This window comes from Rhinolophus sinicus, chromosome 3, assembly GCF_057876585.1.
Source record: "Rhinolophus sinicus isolate RSI-liver-muscle chromosome 3, RSI-T2T, whole genome shotgun sequence".
NCBI classification, from domain to species: Eukaryota; Metazoa; Chordata; class Mammalia; order Chiroptera; family Rhinolophidae; genus Rhinolophus; species Rhinolophus sinicus.
Window position 1 is genome coordinate 61,975,802 of NC_142503.1, and position 22,928 is coordinate 61,998,729.

The following is a 22,928-nucleotide window of genomic DNA, read 5'->3' on the forward strand; positions in this document are numbered from 1 at the left end:
GTGCCGAGAAGGGCGGCGTTCTCCCTGGCTCGGGGCTCCTCCCCGCCATTCAGTCGGGTCACCTGTCGTCCCGAGCTCGCCCGGGTCCTCGTACCGCCCTGCTCTCCGCGACCAGATGATAACCCCCTGCCAGACCGAGCTGCGTGCCCTGGTGGCTCCCACATGACCCAGCCCTGAGAGCCAGGGCTCACCCCTCACTGAAGCCTCTAAACAACAAACAACAAAGCGCAGCTTTTCCTGCCTCCAGACCCTCCTTATCCACCCCACCACGCAATGAGTGGCCAGTGTTTAGGGTGGTTGGTGTTCTTTTAAAATGTATATCAAAGGATCATTGGCGTCTCCCGGTCAAGTCATTACGCCTTTATCCCCATCAATTAACCACACCTCAGAGGGCTGCTATTAAGAGCTAAATTGAGCTGCAAAAGTAGATATCCCGTTTCAAGCAGATGTTGTCATCTCCCGCTGAGATAAGCGGCCGGCGGGACCGACATTCAGCTTCCGAAACTGCCGGAGCCGCGCAGGACGAGACTAAGGACTCGGGGCCGCGGAGCTGAAAGGGACGTCCCCGCCAGACGCTGCGCTGGTGCTCCAGGAACCAGAAGTGGGGAGAGCCCTAACTCTCTCGGACCTCGAGAGCTGTGCATGTCAAGGGGAAGTGTCTCCAGAGTTGTGGCTGGAAAAACGCCAAGAGCGAGCCGTGCGTTTTTGCGCAGGAAAGTAGAGTGAAGTGTTCGCAAAGTCCTAGCTCCCCGCTAGTGACCCAGAAAGCGACTGGACGTAGGGGGGAGGCACAGTAGTGAGTTTGTCTGGCAACCCTCCACTTACAGACCCCACTTCCTCTTCCCGCCACCCCAGCCTCCTTCTTCCCTGGTTCTCCACCTGAGAACCCCTTGTGGAGGAAGGCGCGGTGCTATGGGAATGCTGGATATAGAGCTAGGGAATCCGGGACAGAAACGTGGGGTTTAAGACAAAGGGGATTCACTAGGGACTGCCGCGGCCTTCCGCCCAGATGTGTCTTTCCACTCCCCCACCCCCATCCACTGCCGAGGACTTGAGGTATGGCCGTTGCACACGTCTGGAAGACCCCGAAGGGCTAAGGGAAGAAGGGAGCAAGGGGACGCGGCCCTCACTGCAGCTACAGAGCTTTCCTCCTGATAGTGGCCACAAAGTTAGCCAAGGCTAAAGGAGATTAATTTCCCAGCATAATCCAATTAAAAGATTTCTGAAGTAATCTTTTGCGAAAATGAAAAAAGAAGTGTGCGGCTAAAGAGGGGACTGGTTTTGATGACAGTAATTTATCGCCTGGGCACAGCATGCGCTGGTCGCTCGCTCTCCTGCACAAGCGATTTGACCAGAGCATCCCGACGGTGCCTCCAGTCCAAACCTTCGCCTGTCTGAAAGACAGCCATCCATCACACCAACCTGGGCAGGAGAGAATGTGCAGGGGACTGGGGTTGCTTACAAGCACCATAGACTTTTTTAAGTGCTATTAGATTTATGGTCTTTTTTCTACGCCCATCCAGAGTAATTAGCACATATGTTCTAAATAGATGATAGTTTTGTGAGCAATAAAGCAATTACCCATCGTTGGAGCTGACAGTTCCTCCAACTAAACTCCAACCAGCAGCTAATTGGAAAAGTCATTTCAGCTCCATTGTCTGCAATTAGTCCTGCTAAACTACTACACCCCAACTAGCTGGTTTGAGGTTAATTTATTCAGTGTTGTATTTGCACAGACGGGCCATTGCCACAAAGGGACTTGCCTTTTGCCCTTCAGAACTGTGTCCTGGGACTAGAGGAGCAGGTGGGAGTGAGAAGCCGACATCTTGGGGCCAGGATGGTTGAGGGGGGCGGTGAGGGAGAGCCCCTTGGCCCAGCCTCAGCTTCAAGGTCAGTGTCCAGCACGCTGAATGCCGCTAACAGAAAAAGCCATTGTTTCTTCTGCTGGGCAGTAACTAAAGGAAACTGTTCCATTCCCTGTACCAAAACCTTAGTTAAAAAAAAAAAGAAGTCAGCATAGAAAGGGTGACTGGGTTCTGAGCACACCTTTCCTCCCACAGGCCCGGTCCTGCCTCTGGGGCACCAAACTGTCCCTAAGGGATAAACATAGATTCAAACCGGCTAAAACCACAAACTTCTGAGCCTTCAGCTTGGAGAGGTAGCCTCCAATTTTTAGAATGGTTCAGGGACAAAAAAGACTAGAAAGGTCAGGAAGCTCTGCTTCTGTCTTCAGTCTCTCTGAGCACAAGGTCACTCCCCCCACCCCCAAAACTGGGGGTTCTCCGTGACTTTTTTCTTTGCTTCTTTTTCTTTTTTCCTTGCTTCTTTATCTTTTTTTTTTTCTTTTTATTCTTTCCTTTCTAAAGTTAAGCCCAACAGGTCCAAGATTTGTGCACAGTGAGTGGAAAAAATGTGTTAAACGTTAGTTTGACGCCCCATCGGAGCTTCCAAATATCCATCGGCTAGAATTCTTCTACTTAATTTAATCTTTATTGGACAGGATGGCTCCTACGCTCCTATTTACCAGGAAACCCCGGGAAACGGATCCATTGGGGTTCAGAATGGAGGGCGGGAAGGAGAGGAGTTAAAGAGGGTTTAATCCTCTCCCACCCAACCTCGAACTTTGGAACTGTGATTTCTGGTAGGCTGGGGGTAGAAGGGGACGGGGCTCAAGGTCCCAGCCCCGACAGCCCAGAGTCTCTGCGATCTGGAGCAGAGGGCGGGAAGGCTGGCAGGCTGAGATGGGAACTTTGTAGCCCTGGTAACCGAGTATTCCCTTAAAGGAATTTACAGCTAAGTGTCCCAGGCGCTAGGAGCAATGAGAATTTTACTTAGAAGAACACGGTGCTGGGGGTTAGTGGGGGGCGCTTCTTAGGAAGTAAAGCTCAGTGCTTTCAGTCCTAGAAATCAAATGTGATTTTCTGGATAGCTATTCATACTTAACAACCTGAGGACTGTTTCTCTTTTTTGAAGTAAATGTAACAATGCCTAAGGAAGGCAATTTGGATGCTATTTTAGTTAGCATATGAGACTTAGTAAAATAATTCTAATTTCAAAATAATTTGCAATCAATTGCTCAGTTTCAAAGATTTGGAGATATGAATCTATAGCAAGAAAATCTTTTTAAATTGCCTAATGTCAGACTCTTGTTTTCCACTTACTTACTGTGTTTTAACCGATTTAATTCCAAGAAAGATTAAAAAGAAAAAAATATTGGGGAAAAATTTAAAGTAATAGTCTTATCTCACCCTATCACCTCCCACCTGTCACATAATCTCTACCCTCTGAAGAGAAATCCTCCTGTCAGTGTGGCTTCCAGTTAAAACAAGATGTCTTCACTAAAGGTTGTCCATCGTGTTCTCAATTGTTTGCTTTTTCAGGACTTAAATATGACATCCCAGAGAGTGAGGGCAAGAAAAAGCTGAAAGCAACAGTCAGCTGCAAGTATCACCTAGACTTGGGGGAGAATCCTGATGTGGGTGCATGTGCATACTTATGTGCAACGGCAAATAACCAACAGTGAACCTCCCAATGTATGGAAAACATTTCCGCATACATCCATGCACCCCGAAAAAGCTCTAAGCACATGTGTGGAGAGATGTCCTGCACAAACTCAGCTAGCTGTCCACACACATGTATTCACTTCTGGAGTAAAGGCATTTTTGTTGCTCCCATAGTTTCTTTCCATTAAGAGCGATTAAAAGATGTCTATTCAAAGTTGCTGATCCAGAGAGAAAATAAGAGTAGATAAAAGGAGATTTCAAGTGACCTCCTCATCCCTTTCACACTAACCTGAGCCCTAGAATAGCCAAGGATCAACTAACACAAAAGCCCTTTCCTTTTTCTTTTCAGCTTCAGAAGATTTCATGTAAAACGGTTAACAATAAACCAGAACTATCCTTGAGTTTTGTCAGATTATGCATTTGGAATACCTTATTAATTCCTCCCATAGATGGGCTAGGTTTATTACCCACTTCTGAAATGAGTAAATAAAATACACATGACATAACAGAGGGCATAATTATTTACTGCTCCACGTGGTTTGTATCAGTGGTGTACTATGCTCATTCTTTTTCATCTAAACTTTACTTAAACCCCTTCTCTCCTCACTGATGGAGACTGATGGAGGGCACTGTAATAAACATATCTTTCCATTGACAGTTTAAAAGGAAATGTTAGGTTTATTATTGAGATCAACCTTCTGATAGGTAAATATAATTGCTGCATGACCACAGTTACCAACAGATCTGCTGGCTTTGTGAGCCAATGCTTTCTCCACTAGTGAAGAAAATGACATTAAAGACTTAAACATATTCAAACACTCTTTAATCAGTGAATGTCCAACTCAGATCTACTCCTGATGGGCTGGCTAATCCTATAGAAAAAGCAATAGGTGTTCTGACCGGTAATTATTAAGGGAAATGATTATATAGTGTAGTTGATTGTATTGTCAGGGTACTTTAACAAGCTTCAAACTCATTTCAAACCCTCAAAAAAAAAACAACAAAAAAAAAAACCCTCAACTTTTCCTCCAAACCCAGCCCATTTTCCCTGGGAAGAAGAGTAGTCATTCTTCACTCAAGTTGGGCATTTAAAATAAATACATTTTATAACATAAAATTCTCCAGTTACTTCTTTCTTTTTGTATAAATGCATTTAGCTAGCTAAGGCTTGATTTTCACAAAAAGTACGTATTTGGGCCTGGCTTCACTGATGTGCTAGGAATGATGGTCACTTTCCTTCCTATAAAATGCTTGATTTGCATCCAAAGGTTAGCACTTGCTCTCTTAACATCTCTTGGCTACTCCTGGGCCCCCTAACTGGGGGCCCAAGCAGAAAGGGGAAGTGCTTCTTTTATCTCTTTTCATGTGCTTTAAACGGCCGGTTTGTGATAGAAAATTAACCGCTTTCTAAGGTAAGACACTTATCATTGAGCATTTTGACCCAAAGGTGACAAGGAAGAAATGCCCAGGCTACTAGAGTGACAGTGAGTACTTGAGCCTGATGGGTCCATGGTTCAACTACATGGCTAAGAGCAGACAGTCCAGCAGAAGCTGACTCCCAACTTAATTGTTCCAACCTCGTTTTCATGTTGTCAGAGACAGAACTTTTTACATCTGGGAAGGCACAATAGACTGAACTCAATAATTCAAGAGGGGAGTTTTTTACATAGGCCAGGCTTTTGTTTGTTTGTTTATTTTGGGTTTTGTTTTTTAATAAGCACAAAACATTAGGCAAGCATTCCTGTGGATCTCTCCACCTTTTTCTTCAAACTATCTATGCAAGACCATTTTAAATACATCTTCAGTTGCGTTCTTCACAGCCTTAATCTCATGCCAAGGGAGACCAATTGATTCGGCACCTTTAAAATAAGCTCTTTGGGAAAGGTCTGCAGTAAGATCAGAAGAACTGACCTTTCTCCCAATGATTGCAGGCATGTTCATCTCTCCAGATGGGCTTGATAAAGCAGGGTTATTTCTGTTCTGTGGTCTCTCTAAACATAATAATACCATTTTTAATGATTTATGGGGGTAGGGAAGAGGCATGGAAGAGAATTTTCTACATATATCTGGTCATTTGTAGGGCCTCAGAGCTCTTGGAATAGATTTAGAAAACGTTGTTACAAGGCCACCTTTGTTCAGTGAAATTTACCAAAAAGCCAAAATGAATGATCCAGTGAGTTTTGGGAAAGCAAAATACCAATATCAAAGAGGTCGAAGGATTAGTGAAGAATGATTCAGTCTTCCTCAAAAGAAAGATACTGGGGAGTTGGGGGTATGTTAATCAGCTGGAAAGTCTGCTTAGATCTGGACTCTGGGGCCTGGAATGCAAGTCAATGCTGTGTGTGCAGCCACAGATCTCTGCTTCTCTCTTTCTCCCACCAGGTCACAACTATTTATTGGCTGTCTGAGCTAGGAGAGATCAAGTGTTCTGTGAAAGGTCTTTTAAAATGTGATTAAGGCTGAGCCATGATGCTAACTACCCGAAAGGGGCATTGTAAGCTTACAGCCTGATTCCTCTCCCCCAAGACAGGGGTACCTTCTCATGTCTCTTGGGGGAACCACACTGGAGACTTTGTGTGCACTAAACTGGCCTATGGGGAACAGGAGGGCAGAGGAAGACTTGAGAAGGGAGGCCCGGGAGTCCATGCCCTGGCGAGTATGTCCTGGTCCCTAGACCCGCCTCACCAGGAGAGAGAGATACCTTGGAGAGGACCAAGTACCAGTATAGAGGGTCGGTCGCAGGGCTGGCGGTCTCAAATAGGGTGCTGAGGCAAGGGCCACAGCAGGTCTGGGTCCAACAGCCACGTCCACACTCTGAGACTCAGTTAAAGGTCCGGAACAAAGGGCTTGGGTGAGAAGGGAGGGAGAGAGATCTGGAGAAGAGAGGATGAGTGAAAGGTGGGAGAAAATTGAAACTGCGTTTTCTGCGTCTGCAGCTGAGCGTGCCTGGACATAAGTGTAAAATTGTACAATTTGGGGACCTACGTGCCTCCGCAAAATACATCTATTAGGTGCCCTACCGAACAAGAACAGTATCGTTATCTCCTGGTTGAGCGTTGGGAGCATCAGGCCCCAGTACCAGTATGCCAAGTTGAACCAGTATCAAACCAAAGCCTTGTAAAGAGAAAGCCAGAGCTCACCGGGAGTCCCCAGGACCCCTCAGTCCCTCCACGGAAGCCATTTTGCTGGAGGGGCTGTGAGCACCAGTGGAGGCCCTCTGCGGTGCAAACGCGGTCGTGTAACAGAGGGTCCTGAAGAGAAACTGAGCTCTGAGTGCCACTTGGGCTGGATAAGTCCCAGAAAGGGACAGCGCCTCTCCTCGAAAAGCTTCGCTTTCTTCCTTTCCCTCTCGCGACAGAGAGGTGGCTCATATGCCCTGCAGGAGCGCGATCTGTTCCCCTGCTCAGAAAAGCCAAGGGTTTCCATAGTTCCGGGCACCACTATCGACAGCCCTCCTCTCCACCTCCCTCCGGGACTAGGGCCGGGAGCTGCACCCTTCCCTCCCTCCCTCCCTTCCGGAGGAGAGGACAGCTTCGTCTGAAGCCTCTGAGGGCCCGATTCTCCCCATCCCCAGGGTCACGCCGGATCCCAGGGGCCTCTTTCAAGTTTGGAAGCTCAGTGTGGGGGCTGGTAGGAAGAACCCTCAGGCGAGTGGGCGCCGCCGCTCCCCGGGAATTTCAGCTCGTCCTCCCGCCACGCCTTGCCCCCAGCTTGCGAGGCCCAACCCCACGCCAACCTTGCTTGGCTGGCTGATTCCCGCGCCCACCCAGCCCTGGGGCGCGGCCCCCAGCGTCTGCTCCCTCCGCCCCCGCGCCCGCCCTGCGCGCCCTCTGACGCAAACGCGCGCCCCTGCCCAGCGCGAAAGAAAGCGCTGTCGTTGGTTTTAATTCAAGCTCTTCCTTACACACACACACACACACACACACACACACACACACACACACACACACACACTCACACACCCTGGGTCCCCACCCCTGGGAGGTGACACCACCCCCCCTCGCCCCCAGCCCTCTTGCTACAGCGCGAGGAGTCTGGCTGATCTCTGGGGCTGCGGAGATGGTGCTCTCTCGCTGCCGCCGCCACGGATTCTCCGCTGGGGAGAGCGGCTTGGTGTCCCTTTTAATCTGCTGACACTATCGCCCACATCAAACAGGCAGCCATCGATCGCGTTACGTTAGAGGATTCTGTTCCTAACGGCGCCCGCAGGTGGGCGGCTAGAGCCGAGCTCACCAGGCTGTGGCCACAGCCAGGCAAGGCGCGGGCAACAGGGCCATCCCGGCCCGACTCGCCTCCGGCTGCGCACCAGTCCAGGCGGCGGCGCCGGTGCTAAATCTGTGGTTCCGCGGTCCCTTGTCCTCCACCCCCGCGCTGGAGGCCCCGTAGCCGTGTCCCGCGGTTGGGGGTTAAGGAAACCTGTTTTGAATTTGGACTAACGCTCGCCTTGCACGATCCTCAGCTCCAGGGCGGCGCGGCGGCCGCGATCCCTGCCTACGTGCGGCGCGACGGAGGCCGGAGGAGGGCAGCTCTGGAGCAGACCCCGCGAAAAGTTCTCCCTGTCCCTCCCTGGCTGCCTGGACTCCGGCCCCGGCCTACAGAGGCCAGGCGAGCCAAGGCTGCCTCCCGGCCTGAACGCGTTGCCAACCCCGAATTCAAAAGAAACGATAATCATTGCGTTACTTGCCTGGTGGGGCAGGACTTGGCAGAGTCCCGCTTCCGGTGCCGACGACTCGCGGTCCAAGGTCCGAGTGAGGCTGGGCCCCAGGACCCGACATCTAGCGGACCTTCGGTTCCCTGGCACGGGCTCTCGCCTCCTCTTCCACTCGTTCCGCCTTTCTCCTTGTTCTCTTTCCTTCTCCCTGTCTCCCTCTCTGCCTGACTCCTCTGCGCTCGACTGCCTGTCTCTGTACTGTATGGGGAGTAAAATTTAGAATGTATATATAGAAAGCTTGTTCTCTTTCTTTCTCTTTCTTTTTTCTTCCTTTCTTTCTTTTTTGTCGTGTTCCTTTCACCTTTTAACTGACCAGGAGACGTGAGCGCGTTTATTTGGGGAGAGGGGCGAGGGCAAGGAGCCCCTGCTGGCCCCAGTCGCCTCGTCTCCATCAGCTGCGTACAATGGGCCGCCGCTTGCATAGTGCATTGACTGTCTCTCCATTATTCGAGTTGGAGGGGCTGAGGGGCAGACACGGAAAAGCCTTTATTCTGCTCTTTAAAATCGTCGCTCCTCACTAAGTGGTCGCCAACTCCCGACTTGTAGTCTGGAGAGACTGGGAAGCGCAAAACTCACCCCAAACACGCAGCGTTTCCCAAACCCCTCCCTGGTGAAATTTAAAGTGAGAACAAGTATTAAAAAACAAACCCTACCTCTGTTAATACAATGTGGCCATTTACTCCCACCTTTACCTGAGGGCTTGTTGAGGCTTGGGATGCTGGAGCTGAGACAAACTTTTACGCTCTCCCGAGTAGAGGGGCGGGCAGGCGTGTGCGGCTCCCACCCCAGGCGGCGGTGGCGGTGGCAGCCGGGGCTTTGTCACTCCGCGCCCGCCTGAGCCTGCCTAGGGGAGCGATCTCAAAACGAGGGGGGTGCGAGTGTGCGATTGGAGAATATGTAACTAATAGAAGTATCATTTCCCCCCAGTACGATCTTTCAAGAAAAAAAGATCCATTGAAAGAATTTTCAAAGTGCTGTCTTCATTTGGAGAAAAGACACTGGCTTCCTACAGAGAGGGGAGGGACCGGGCTGTGCGCCTCCCGGGCGCGGCTCCCGTCCGCTAGGTGGCAGCCGGAGCCAGCGATTCCTGCAGGCCCCGCGGCCGGACCTTCTCCTCCCGCCCGCCCCTCCTCCCGCGACCAATCATTTTCGGGAATCTCTCCTCTCTCTCTCTCTCTCTCTCTCTCTCTCTCTCTCTCTCTCTCTCTCTCGCTCTCTCTTTCTCTCCCCTTTTTCCCTCCCTCCCTCCCTCTCCCCCCCTCTCTCCTTCTTTCCCCCTGCCTCTCCCCCTCTCTCTCTCCTACTCTCCTTCTCTCATTCCCGCCCTCAGGTCTCTCTCCCCCTCTTCCTTAACCCTCTCCCCCACCTTTCCCTATCTCCCATCTACTTCCCTTCTTGTTCACTCGTCCCTTTCCCCTTTTCCTGGGACTCTGACTTGGCTGCACTAACCTCCCCCCAGCCAATAATATGAGGACTTACTACTGTTTTCTTAATAATTATTAAAGTGTTGTTTTGAGTTTGGAAACAGCCTGGGGATACTAAAGGGGAAAAGAAAGAAAAAAGAAAGAATCAGATTGGAAAGTTTATTTTTAAAATCATCTCTGGGATCAATAGAAACCGTTGAATTTGGATTGATCTCGTGGCCATAGCTGCAAATTCCAGGACTGTGTTTTGTTGTAATTAAACCTTTAAAACCAAGATATATTTAGAACCAAAATATAGGGAATCCCTACCTCCTTTTTTTAAAGGATATGAAATGAGCACAATCCGCACTTGGATTATGCTTATATGTGAAAGAAGAAAACAATCCAAACCCAGTGTACTTCACGAATCATTAAAATGGTAAGAGTTAAATTCCCATTAAAATTTTCCTAATATTTTCAATGGCACTCTCTTCACGCTCATAAAACCTAATTTTAAAAACTTTTCAGAAGAAACAAAAATAATTTCCTTCTAATTCTCTTTTTGCACATTGCAAGGCATTCTCCCCCTCGCTATCCCTTCCCCCTCTGGTATGTATTCGTGTGTGTGTGTGTGTGTGTGTGTGTGTGTGTGTGTGTGACCATAGACGACCCATACTAATCAGGTCTCAGAGTAAATAGCAGCGCAGGGCGATCTCAATGTAAATTGCGCTTGTCAGAAGCATACCCCCCTCCCTCACTTTCTCTCCTCCTCCCCTGCCATCCCCGTCAGTAGGTAGCTAAGAGGGAGGGGGAAAAAAAAGAAAGAAAGAAAAAGAGGAGGGGGAGGGGCTCTCCAACCAATGGCGTGCGGGAGGCTTGGCTAACCTTAGCCTCCCATTTTCTCCCCCCCACCCCCGCCCCATTCAGGGCTCTGACCAGTCAGTCGCCTTTGATTATCAGTTGCCAGCAGCCCTTCTCCTGGCTCCTTGACACGAGCTCCATATAAGGCAGCGATCTCCATAGAAACGTGTCAGTTTCAATAGTAGTGTCAAAGTTCACTATATACAGACATTCGCGCAGATCCCCCTTTCGGAAACATTGCTCTGCGAGTCCTCCCGTTTAAACGCATTCAATTTTGGGGTCTCTCTCTTCTCTCCTCTCTCTTTTCTCTCTCTCTCCTCCTCCTCCTTCACCTCCTCCTCCTCCTTCTCCTCCTCCTCCTTCTCTTCCTCCTCCTCCCTCCTCTGCCTCTCTCTCTCTCTCTCTCTCCCTCTCTCTCTCTCCCTCTCTCTCTCAATCTCTCAATCTCTCTTCTCTCCCTTGCTCTCTTCTCTCCCCTTTCTCTTTTCTTACATATTCTATTAGTTGTTTCCCCCAATTCTTCTTCTGTCTCTCCTTTTCTCCCTCCTCCTGTCTCTTTTACTCCATTCCTGCAGAAGAGAGAGGGCTAAACTTGAAAAAAAAAAAAAAAAAAAAAGGAGGAGGCACCCCCTTCGTATTCTTCTTATCGTTATTTTATACATATATGATTTTTTTTGGAGGGAGGGTGTTGGTTCCCGGCTGAAGAGCACTTATTTAAAATACTAAAAAAAGAACATTTTTGGGCGATCTCCAGGGTTTTTTTAACTAGCTCTGTGTGTTATAGCAGAAGAAGCAGAAGAAGGAGCAAGAAAGAGGAAAAGAAGAGGATTATTTATTCGACCTACTTTGGATGTCTCTCTCGCCTTTTAAATATTTTTGTTTTGCAATTTTTTTCCTTCTGATTTTTATTTTTTCTGTTTCGCTGTGAATTCATCGCCGGCGTGAATTATCTCGTATTTTTTCCCCATTCCATCACCTCCGGAAAGAAGAAGGCAGTGAGAGCCGGGCGCCACCCGCACAACAAAAAGAGCAAAGTGTGTGATCCTCCTCGCCGGCTGCCTCCCGCTCTCCAGCGCTGCCTTCCTGAATGGCTGGCTGCGTCCGGCCCTGGACCTGGCCCCCCGACACCAGCGCTCCCTGATCATCTCGGGCAGCCTCGCCCCGCGCCCCGCTCGGCTCACCGCGCTCTTCTCAATCCTGAGCCCAGCGAGGGCTCCCGCCGGGACAGCGGCGGCGGCGCGGGCGGCCCTGATTCGGGCTCGCGCTCCGGCTGCGGCCCCGACTCCAGCTCGGACTCCGGCCAGGGTCCCGGCTCCTCCAGCGGCGTTCGCCGTTGCAGCTGAGGCAGCGTCTCCAGCGGCGCCTGCAGCCGCGACCTCCTCCGCCGCCGCCGCCGCCGCTGCCGCCCTCGCCCGCTTCCTCTATGTCGGCTCTGCCCGCGCTCAGTGCGTAGCCCGAGCGACCGGCGGGCGGGCGGGCGCCGGGCGCGGGTGAGAGAGTGTGTGTGCGAGTGTGTGTGTGCGCGGGGGTGCGGGCGAGGCGGAGGGCGAGTGTGTGCGCGCGCCGTGGCCCATGCCCGCCGCCCCCGGCGCTGCGCCCCGCGCCGCTCCCGGCTGCCGCCTGTGCCATTTCTGATTTTGCAACTTGGGGAAGAAGAAAAAAGCGAGAGAAGGGAGCTTGCTCTCTGGGGGGGTGGGGAGGGGGGGAAGGAGAGCGTGGCCCCCCCAGGATCGTAGCGCGGGGGGAGCGGGTGAGGGGAGCAGGGGTGTTGGGGGGGAGTCTGAGAGCCTGGGGGGGCTGCAAAAAGAGAGAAAGAAAACAGCAGGAACCACAACAAAACGCCAGCAGGGCGGGCGGGCGCGCAGCAGCAGCGGGGCGGCCGAGGCAGTAGCGGCGGCAGCGGCGGCGGCGGCGGCGGCGGAGGCAGCGGCCGGTGCCCGGCTCCGGCTCGGCTCCCGCGACCCCGGGGCGCCGGGCGGGCCCCCCGCCCCCTCCCCCACCCCCCTTCCCCTTCCCCTTCCCCTCCCAGCGCGCCCGCGCGCCCCGCGGCCCTCGGCGAGCAGCTCGGCTCCCCCCAGCGCTCCCCGGGCCCAAAGATATGGCAATGGTAGTTAGCAGCTGGCGAGATCCGCAGGACGACGTGGCCGGGGGCAACCCCGGCGGCCCCAACCCCGCATCGCAGGCGGCCCGCGGCGGCAGCGGCGGCGCCGGCGAGCAGCAGCAGCAGGCGGGTTCAGGCGCGCCGCACACGCCGCAGACCCCGGGCCAGCCCGGAGCGCCCGCCACCCCCGGCACGGCAGGGGACAAGGGCCAGGGCCCGCCCGGCTCGGGCCAGAGCCAGCAGCACATCGAGTGCGTGGTGTGCGGGGACAAGTCGAGCGGCAAGCACTACGGCCAATTCACCTGCGAGGGCTGCAAAAGTTTCTTCAAGAGGAGCGTCCGCAGGAACTTAACTTACACATGCCGTGCCAACAGGAACTGTCCCATCGACCAGCACCACCGCAACCAGTGCCAATACTGCCGCCTCAAGAAGTGCCTCAAAGTGGGCATGAGGCGGGAAGGTGAATATTTCTTCTCTGCTTCTCTCCCTGAGCTTCGCCCGCCTCCCTGGCCCTCTTTTCTTTCTGTCTACGGGGGTGGCTGCTGTATGGGGCTGAGACTCCTGCAGTCCCGGCCCGTCCCAGCTACCCCTGTCCCCACTGCCTTCCTCCCCCGGCGTTCCCCCCCCCCCACCATGCTCGCTGCCGCTGCCTCCCCCTCCCGGCCTGCGCTCCTCTCCCTGGCTCCTCCACCCCTCCCGCTGCCTGCTCAGGATTGCCTCTCTGGGATCGTGAGCTGTGGCTTAAAATCCCCTTCCTTCCTCTGTCTTGGTTGTGCTCAGTGTGTGTCTCTTTCCCGCATATGCGTGAGGATGCTTGGGCTGTGGTGGCATGAACTTGGGGAGGGGTGATTACTTCCCCGAGAAAACTCTGTTTCTGTGTTTTTGCATTCCACTTTCCCCTCCACCTCTTCGTTCCCTTTATTTAAAATGGGGGAGGGCTGGGGACTGGAGTACCCTGAACTGTAGATTCATTGCTGCATCATGCTTTTGGAAGCTTAGCTTGGAAAAAGAGAAGTGAGATTTATTGCACTTGTAGGTCTAATTAGGGGGGAGGGGGGTCTTCTGGCCTGTTCACTGGTTCCCTCTCCTCTTCATGGAGCTAGGGCCGCCTCCTCCAAAGCTGTGGCCTTGTTTTCACCCCTCTACTTTGAAAGGAAAGTTTGTGACTGAACCGTGCTTTCATAGTTGTGTCATTTTTTTAAAGCATGATACTCGTTTTATTTCTTCATCAAACTCCACCCTCTGCTTAAATACTGCATACAAATTACAATTTACAACGGCATTTACTGATCCTTCTGATTTGGCTATAATGCATAGACTGCAGCTGGCTTGAGCTTCCACATCATTTAATCCCTGTGTTGTATGGGTTTGGTTTCTTTTAACACAACTTTTGATGTATTTAGATATGCTTCATGTTCATGTGGCAAGAGATGCATCACTTTTCCTATAAATATATTTAGCCGTTTACAGTTAAAGTTTATCTCCTGACAATCATTAAAGATGTCTTATAGTCAAATTAGCGAACCAGTCAATTTTGCAGAATGTAGATTACTCCTTCTTATAATTGACTTTAAAATTATATTTTATATGCCGCAAGAAAAGAAATTGAATTCCTTCAGATCTCAAAGAGCAGGCAGATATGACGACTTCATTTCTAGCTCCAGGGAGATTGTGTAGGCATCTGAAAAAAAAAAAAAAAAAAAAAACAACTTTGAATTGTGCTCTCATTTAATTGAAAAATAACTGCCAAGTTCAAAACTATAATTAGAAAAAAAGTATTCTAGTCCTTGTGTTTCAAGAGCCTAAATTGCACTGGGGCTTGCATTAAAATTAGAACCCAAGCAAACTTAAGAAAATATTGCACAACCTGAAATTAGACAGCTCGACATGTACATGGACATATCTATATTAATTTGTTGGGGGGAAGAGTTCAGTAGCCCTAACTTTTCCTAGAGTTGTCTTTGTTTACATGGCAATTTAAAACGCTGGCACTGTTGAAGTAAAACATACACATTAAAAAAAAAAAACTTTGGTCAGCTTTAAGAACTCAAAGCATGCTTACGTTTTGCATTCAGATGGTTAATGAATCCAGTGTTTTTGCAGTTGCAAGCTCGTGCATTCACTGGGCAAAAGCTGGCTGCAGGTTGCAGTGGCACCGCACAGGACAGACATTAATTATACTTCCCACTTTTTTCAATAATGTTTGGCTACTGTAAGTTCAACTTTTTCTTGATTTTTTTTCAATTTTCTGTTGCTTTTAACAGGAGAACTTTATGTGGGGCGATTGGGAGGAGGGGGCTGGGGAGGGGTGCAGGATACTTGTTTTCTCTTGAAAAGTTGTAAGTGCTTAGTAGGGTATGTAACTTGTAACTATTTTAAGGGTAATTCTATAGCGTTTTTAGAGAATATGGAAACATTTTGAGCAAAACCTTGCTTGCTTGCTTGCTTGCTTGCTTGCTTGCTTGCTTGCTTGCTTGCTTGCAGATGAAGAGGCAGCTAGGCATTTGCCTAGAACCACAACCTTTCTCTGGTTTCTCCTGTGTATTTTTTTACCCTAATTTGTTTCATTCTGGAGTGGTGAGTGGGATTTTTTTTTCAATCCGTGTGTTACTCCTTGGTGGTAGAGGGGTTGGGTGGTACTTTCTTGGCCGTGAAGGGCTGGGGACCCTGAAGTCGGGCCTAGTTCAGGGCTGAGGTGGCCAGGTGCGCAAGGGATGGCTGGGCATTTCGATCGGCAGAGCTGGAGGGCCTTCCCTCCAGATTTCCTCCTGGTGCGGGCTGTGTGAGCTAGAGCGAGAAAAGATGAGCGGGGCGCGTGTGGTTGCGGGATGAGCCTCCGCATTGTGTCGGGTGCTCTGCGGAGCGGCGATGTTCTCAAGCCCCTGGATGCACATTGCCTCTTTTCTCTCTTTCTTTTGTCAGCGGTTCAGCGAGGAAGAATGCCTCCAACCCAACCCAATCCAGGCCAGTACGCACTCACCAACGGGGACCCCCTCAACGGCCACTGTTACCTGTCCGGCTACATCTCGCTGCTGCTGCGCGCGGAGCCCTACCCCACGTCGCGCTACGGCAGCCAATGCATGCAGCCCAACAACATCATGGGCATCGAGAACATCTGCGAGCTGGCCGCGCGCCTGCTCTTCAGCGCCGTCGAGTGGGCCCGCAACATCCCCTTCTTCCCGGATCTGCAGATCACCGACCAGGTGTCCCTGCTACGCCTCACCTGGAGCGAGCTGTTTGTGCTCAACGCGGCCCAATGCTCCATGCCGCTGCACGTGGCGCCGTTGCTGGCCGCCGCCGGCCTGCACGCCTCGCCCATGTCCGCCGACCGCGTTGTGGCCTTCATGGACCACATCCGCATCTTCCAGGAGCAGGTGGAGAAGCTCAAGGCGCTGCACGTCGACTCGGCCGAGTACAGCTGCCTCAAAGCCATCGTGCTGTTCACGTCAGGTGAGGATGCGGTCGCTGGGAGGGCAGGCCGCGCGGGGAGCCACCTCAGGCTCCATCCGCTCGCGCCCGGCCTCTTGCGGCACCACCGCGCCCGGCCCGGCCCTCGCCGGCCCTTGGGCCTAGCGGGGACCTGCGGTCCCCGCGCCGGGACGCGGCCTGCGGCGCCGCTGCCATCTTGGGATCGCGGCGGTGCAGGAGGTGAGGCGGCACGGATGCAGGTGGCGGGCGGCCTGGCCTAGCGGCCTGGACTCCCGCGCGGGGCCGCGGCGGCGGCGGCGGGTGCGTGTCTGGTGGGGGGGGAGGCGGTGCTGTGGCTTCGTCTGGCTGCGCGTGTGTGCGGTGTGGATGTGTACGCCAGAGCTCAGCGTTTCTGGGGGAGGAAAGGGATAGAAGAGAACGTGGGAATGTGGCTTTCTTCTCTGTGTGGCACTCTCCCTGGATTAGTTTCCCGACACAGAGACACACAGAGAGTGGTGGAAAGAGAAGAATACGCGCAAATAAATTATAAATAATCCCGCTTTATTGCTGCCTGATTTCCCCTTATCGGAAAGCATTCATGTTTGCAGTTGCTGAGGTTATTGAGGGTCGTAAAAAACGGATTCGATCTAAACAAGAAAGATAAAAAACAAAAGCAATACTGTAGAACCCTAAAGTATGGGAGGATTCCCGCCCCGGAGATAAATCTCATAGTCATGCAAAACACACGAACATTGGAAATTTAACAGAGTGCCTTAAAAATATCAAATTAAATGTAGGCGGTGGTAACATGCATGTTAACAATTTCTCTTATGATAGATGGTTCAAATTAACTTCCAGGAAAGTGTATTAACGTTGCCTTTGAAGGCTCTGATCTGAGCCTCTGAGAACACTGCCCGCCTTTTTTATTATTGTAACCTGCAAGAGGGAAACATATAAACACCCAGGACAGAAGGTAATGGGGGGAAATATAAACAAAGCCAAAAGGGATGCTAGTGAGGAATAGAGCTGCTCAGACTGGGTCTCGGGCCTTGCCCACAGTGAGTAGGGTTAGCGGCAGTTTTACCTCCATTATTGGCACTATTGTTTTTAATTCCTCCATTCAGAGAACAAATAAACTATCCTAATAAATCTATCCTACAGCCAGGACATCCAAAGGCCAAATTAAAACCATTCTTGAGCGGAGATGGCAAAACCCCTTTCCCAAGGCCTTGTTGAGCAGTAAGCAGTAGTATAATCTATCAATATTTCTTGGCTTTCATGCGTGAAGAATCGTATTTACATTGTATTAAAATGACTCTTAAATTTGCACAATATTGTAATGTAGCAAATGTAGTATTAATATCGATCTGAACAGCAGATAATTTATTTAGACAAGAGCATCTCATTTGTATGCAGGGTGGCCAGAGCTGTGGACTTGGACTGCCCCCCTTTTACTTTCAGTGCAAATGCAGGTCTGCTAGTGGGAGAGGGAGTTATTCTTTGCAAGAGGATAAAGTGAGAACCTTAAAACAAATGGAAGATTTATTGAATAGCCTCGGCGTTTGAATGCATTTTATCTTAATAAGTCTTCTTGATGGAAGCGTGTTTTTCAAAAGTGACAAAGAGCCTGGGAAGCAGTGACCAGGCTGCTTGAGCTCTGGCAGGCCTGGGGCCCGGCTGGCTCTGCAATACCCGGCTCTTTCGCCAAATTAATCAGGAAGCAAGCCAATGTCAGGGAAGTTGGGGTTTTAAAATCTCATCCAGTGAGGTGTTTTAAAGCAGAAATGTGACTTGGAGCTGGACAGAGGTCTTCCCAAGAAAGGTTTCTCCTCCCTTTTCCTTGTCCTCCCTAAGATTCTTTGAACCTCCTTGACTTTTCTGATCTTGTGCCCTTTCCCAGAGAAAGGCAGGGACTGTGCAGGCTGCAGGGAAGACTGTGGAATTATTTAGCGTTTCTTTCAACTTTTCATCCTAAAACATCCCTGTGAAAATTGTTACTTAAAAAAAAAAAAAGTTTCCTCAAAGAAGTTTCTTACACCAAGTCTTTAAGGTGCAAGGGAGGCCGAAAAGTGAACAATAATATTATTTTGTTGGAAAATTGCAAGCAGAATATCTGAAAATGGAAATAGAGCTGTCAGTAATAATTCACCCCCTTCCTACATACAACACATTTCCACTTTTGACTAAACTTGTTTTGATTGCTAGCCAGAAGGGAATTCATGGGAAGCCTTCTCAAAGTCATCCAACTTTTGAGCAAACTTTGAATGATGGAAAAGACAGTTTTAGACATATTGTCCAATGAGGTTTGCTCCAGCTAAGTATTTGAAGCTGGCACGGGAGTTCCCTGTGGTGGTTTTCACATTTGGCCTCCGGATGGTATGCTTAATCCTTAATATTCTGGACAGCATCCAAGGACTAGGTCATGACCTGAACTTACTTTTTTCAAAAAAAAAAATTCATTAATTCATACACCTAAATATTCCCTCAAATAAATGAGACCTTCCCTGAAAAGGAGCCATCTAGTTAACATAAATACAATAAATCTATTTTCAGTACAATAATAACTTTGATTTCTAGTTATGGCAGCTGATTACATCTATATTTCCTGAACACTAAACTCTTCTGAATGCACAACATGAAATACATTCTCTGCACTACAAAGGCTAAGCCAGGAGGGCCTGAACAGTAATGGTTATTTATTTACATAATTTCTTTTCCATATGCTGGAGAAGAAATATTGAGAGTTCCCACATTGACACAACCATATAAAAAGTGAGACATGGATTTTGCACATTCTGCCTCCTTTTCTTATCTGGGGTATATATAACTCATGGAATATAAATATGGACGGCATTACCACCCCTGCTCACCTCGCTTTGCTACCACAACCACCCTATGGATCTAAGAGCTCATACTGTCTGTCCACAGTTGGGGGAATCCTGTTGCAGGGATATCCAGAGTGGGAATGGCTATCTAGAATGGGAAGCCAGGCCCAATCTAGGGCTTCTGCTGGAGGGAGGCCATAGGGCTGGCCGGCTGGCACCTGGCAGCCAGGCCCAGCTAAAGGCATTCTGCCTTCAAAGGAGGAAAGAAATCACAGCAGCCAGCCAGCATAGGGCCCAAGCGTGCCTTTTCTGGGCTTTTCTCCCTTGGAGTGGTCTAACTAGTGACCTTGTAGTGTGAGGGCCCTAATCATAAATATCAGATAACTATTTTATGGACCTGAGGGGATGCCATATGGGTCTTTAAAAAAAAATCTGCTGGGGTATCAGTGCGTCCTTTTCATTTTGCATTGTCTGAGGCGGTAAAGGATCTCCTGGCATAATGGGCAGATAATGCATGTAAAGCAAGATATATGTAAAATATGAGTCATTATGGTGGCCATTCAGCAGGTCTAGGTTAGCAAGTAGGGCCAAGGGCAAACCTCAGGGTCCCTTCTCTAAGCAGCAAAGTCCCAAAGTGCTCCCGCCCTCGCCCTGCTGGCCATAAAACCTCACTGACTTCCCGTCAGGCCAGCATGGATGCACCCAAGAGGCTGGCTGGAGTAATTAGACATCTGAGAGGAACCCAGTCTGGATTTGGGGTCAAAGGAGACTTGCCTCAGAAGTTCTTGAATTATCACTAGTTTTATTTGTATTTTTGCTCAAGGCCATAGCCTTGTAGATGAAGGTGTCAGAATGCTTTGTAAATCCCAGTTCTTGAAATATAAAGACATAAAGCTCAGAAACTCAGCCGACACAGGTTTCACTTTGAATCATTTGCTGTGTCTTCTTAGGGTCACACTTTCCCATTCCCAATTATATAATGTCCTTTTGGGGGCATTACCATACATGAATTTCTTCCCAGATTTATATATTAGCAAATTCTGCCTTTGATCTCTAGTCAACCTCCTGACTAGCTAAGGGCTCCTCTGTGATCTTCCTGTTTTCTAAATATTTATTATTAATATAAGAAGCAACACGGGTGTTTGAACCAGGAGAGGAAGGCTTCACTGCATTCCTCTGATTCGACTGTCTCCTCCATTTGCTTGCCTCTAGTTAGTTGACATAGTATAAACTGCTGTCTTGAAATATTTTTAGGAGACCAACAGGAACCTTGGTTGATGTGAGATAAACACACGAGCTTTGAGATGCTGTCATTGTGTGTAGGTGCCTTTTTTCCCTTTGGTCCTGCCAAAGGAAGCCTATCTCCCTAAATCCCCCTTCCACTCCTTACCTCCCAGTTCTGAAGCAGCCACAGCAGCTGCCTCGAGCCCAGCTTTGTGTCTGATTGCTGAAGATGTCTCCTTTCTGCAGCCTGGAGTAATTGAGCCGTGTTCCTCCTGATTATTATACAGCTTACAGAGATGTGACCAATTTTCAATTACTTGATCTAAGGTACAGATAGACGTGTACACCCTTACCAAACATTTGCTGCAGCATTCTTGCTTGCATAGATAGTGGATCTCAAATCCTATATTGCTAAAGCATGGGCTTGATCTGATCCAGGGATTGCCAGGCCATGATTCCTTACCCCCTCCCATGTGTTCATTCACTACACAGTCAAGGTTCTCCTTGAGGTTTCTGGTTGGGGTCATTTGGATTGGAGAGGGGGACTCCAAGAAGCTTTTAAGAACTGCCTCCAGGCTGCATATTTCTTCAGGGCCCCTGAGCACCCTGAAATCAGGGGCAAAAGGGGCAAAAGTCTTCCCTTTAATGAGCGCAGTGGAAGGACGCTCCCCTGCAGGCAGAGGACAGGTTGCTCCGCACAGCAAACATGGCTCCAGCATCTTACATTATTTAATCCAAAGGTGAAAGAAGAAAAACAAAGGGACGCGAGAGGTTGCTGCCTCTGCATGTGTACGCTTCTCTCTCCAGCTCCCCTAGGCTCGTTGGGGGTTTGATTTATTTTATTGGTATTGGGAGCTGGGGAAAGGGAGTAATGAAGAAGGAGTAGGGAGTCATGGAGGAGTGGATTTCTGTGTTGGTTTTTTCCCTTCTGTTTTCCCCCCTTTCGCCTTAAAAAGAAATTTGTAATGGCTTGTTGTTTGTGCCTTTGCTGTTCCCTGACCTAACCATGTGCCCCCTCCCCTTGTCTCTCCTTCCTGTGGCTGCCCTGGCAGATGCCTGTGGCCTGTCGGATGCCGCCCACATCGAGAGCCTGCAGGAGAAGTCACAGTGTGCGCTGGAGGAGTATGTAAGGAGCCAATACCCTAACCAGCCCAGCCGTTTCGGCAAACTGCTCCTGCGACTGCCCTCGCTGCGCACCGTGTCCTCCTCGGTCATTGAGCAGCTGTTCTTCGTCCGTTTGGTAGGTAAAACCCCCATCGAAACTCTCATCCGTGATATGTTACTGTCTGGGAGCAGCTTCAACTGGCCTTACATGTCCATCCAGTGTTCCTAGACCTTGGGCACTTCCCACCTGCCCCCACCTCCCTAGAGACTCAGAGGACCAGCAGGGGCCAAGGACTCCAAAGCCTGGGGGACACTGGGCGGCTGATGCAGGGTGCAGCAGGCTGGGCAAGCTGGGCAGTGGGGAGGAGGGCCAGGTCGGCAGAAACAGCCCACCCTGCAGAAATGCAACCCGAGCTGCAAACCAGGAGGAAAAGAGACTCTTTTAGGATCAGATCTGTGAACACATTGGAAAGGAAAGAAAAAGGACCTTGTGTCTCATGAGAAAAAGAAAATCTTTGGATGAGAGGACCATGAGAATTTTAATAAAACAGAAGGAGACTAATGGACCTTCCGGGATTTATTGCGGACGGATGTGGATATATTCTGTACAGAAAACAACACACATGGAAGTGGACTGAATCCTATGTAGAAATACACACACACGCACCCCAAACATTGTTATTCATTTTGTAAGATACTAGTCTTTATTTTCATTTTTTGTAAAATTTAAACATCGTATGCACATAAAAAAGGAAACAAGAATTAGGGGAAAATAACATTTTCCAAATAATTATAAAAAATTGTCCTGTGTCTATGTATCTATATCTGTTTTGTATTTTTTTCTGGTTCCAAACCAGATTTCCTGTGATTCTATACTAATAATTTTTGATATAACCCTTTGCTTCTTATAATGAGTGCGATATATGTTGTCAAGGCTGTTCTTCAAGAATTAAAATTGAAGTGAAAATTTAAACAAAAATAAAAGAATTTAGCAAAACCCACGTGTCTGGTTGCTTGACAGATGTCATCAGTGCAAGAGAACCCTCCAATTAATTTCCATTCCAATTATTATTAGAATGGGGGAGGTGATTAAGAGGGAAGAAGTTTTAAGGTCCATTACCAAATTGGCTAGATTCATTTCCTAAAACCAAGCCACTGCCTTGGTTTTGTAAATTTGCAGGGCCAGGCTCTACATGGGGCACAGTGGTCAGGCAGGGCAGGGAACCTTGGTTGCCAGTGGCATCCCATGTGCCTTTGTTGGTGGTGGATGGCTAGCAGCTGGGCTTCAGGCTGGGGCAAGCCCAGACTCAGGGTGCCACCTGGGTCAGTGACTGCAATTGGGAACTCGCCTGGCTGTAGAGTCATGGAACAAGAGAAGTGTGGGTGAAGGGAAGGAAAGGGCCTCTCCGCTGCCTCTACACCTTCTCTGCCTATGATTGGAGGGTGAGGCCCCTCCCCAGCTCTGGGAAAGAGTTGGGGCTTCAGCACTGGGAACTCTGGCTTTGCTCCCCCTGTGGTCTGCTGAAGAGCTGGCTATGGTTTGCCCTTTTCTCCATACTCTGTGACAGGCGTTCTCTGGAGGGCCCTGAAGGTCTGTTGGGTGGGTGGAAGGGCCTCCCTGTGGTAGTTAGGGGCATGGACCTGGAACAGGAGTCCAGGAGCTAGGCTGGAGCAGGCTCTTTCCAGAAGTAGCATTTGGGCCCTAGTGGCCTGTTCACTGCAGAAATCTCCCTCCAGGCCTCTCCTTGTGTGTGCTTGTGGGGGGCGGGGGTGCTGCTCTCTGTAACA

General features: G+C 49.9%; 3 protein-coding genes across 13 annotated transcripts in view; 1 reads left to right on the forward strand and 2 right to left on the reverse strand.

Annotated features, from left to right (window-relative positions):
• The window catches only part of LOC109448683 (uncharacterized), a 149,536-nt gene extending 138,753 nt beyond the window's left edge, over positions 1 to 10,783 (reverse strand). For 5 of the 10 annotated variants that reach the window (XM_088796622.1, XM_088796621.1, XM_088796619.1 and 2 more), the window contains exons 1-3: positions 10,554 to 10,783; positions 9,694 to 9,752; positions 8,188 to 8,412 (exon numbers count right to left, since the gene is read on the reverse strand). In XM_088796622.1, the coding sequence (XP_088652748.1) occupies positions 8,188 to 8,412; positions 9,694 to 9,752; positions 10,554 to 10,638 (369 nt within the window). In that variant the 5' untranslated portion in view covers positions 10,639 to 10,783. Of the gene's footprint in view, positions 1 to 8,183; positions 8,413 to 8,867; positions 9,753 to 10,553 lie in introns of those variants that run through there. The other 5 variants (XM_088796620.1, XM_088796617.1, XR_016020693.1 and 2 more) reach the window with 4 other exon arrangements.
• A 345-nt stretch (positions 10,784 to 11,128) lies between these two features.
• On the reverse strand, positions 11,129 to 12,442 carry LOC148758497 (uncharacterized). Its single transcript, XM_088796623.1, has one exon. The coding sequence runs from the start codon at positions 12,105 to 12,107 to the stop codon at positions 11,670 to 11,672; it is 438 nt and encodes a 145-aa protein (XP_088652749.1). The 5' UTR covers positions 12,108 to 12,442; the 3' UTR covers positions 11,129 to 11,669.
• Positions 12,443 to 12,445: 3 nt separating this feature from the next.
• On the forward strand, positions 12,446 to 22,137 carry NR2F1 (nuclear receptor subfamily 2 group F member 1). 2 transcript variants are annotated; one of them, XM_074328745.2, is made up of 3 exons: positions 12,446 to 13,039; positions 15,502 to 16,029; positions 21,089 to 22,137. In XM_074328745.2, the coding sequence occupies exons 1-3, from the start codon at positions 12,577 to 12,579 to the stop codon at positions 21,367 to 21,369; spliced, it is 1,272 nt and encodes a 423-aa protein (XP_074184846.1). In that variant the 5' UTR covers positions 12,446 to 12,576; the 3' UTR covers positions 21,370 to 22,137. The 2 variants fall into 2 exon arrangements, with proteins under 2 accessions (XP_074184846.1, XP_019575656.1); XM_019720097.3 differs by lacking the exon at positions 12,446 to 13,039 and adding an exon at positions 14,362 to 14,791.
• The last annotated feature ends 791 nt before the right edge of the window (positions 22,138 to 22,928 follow it).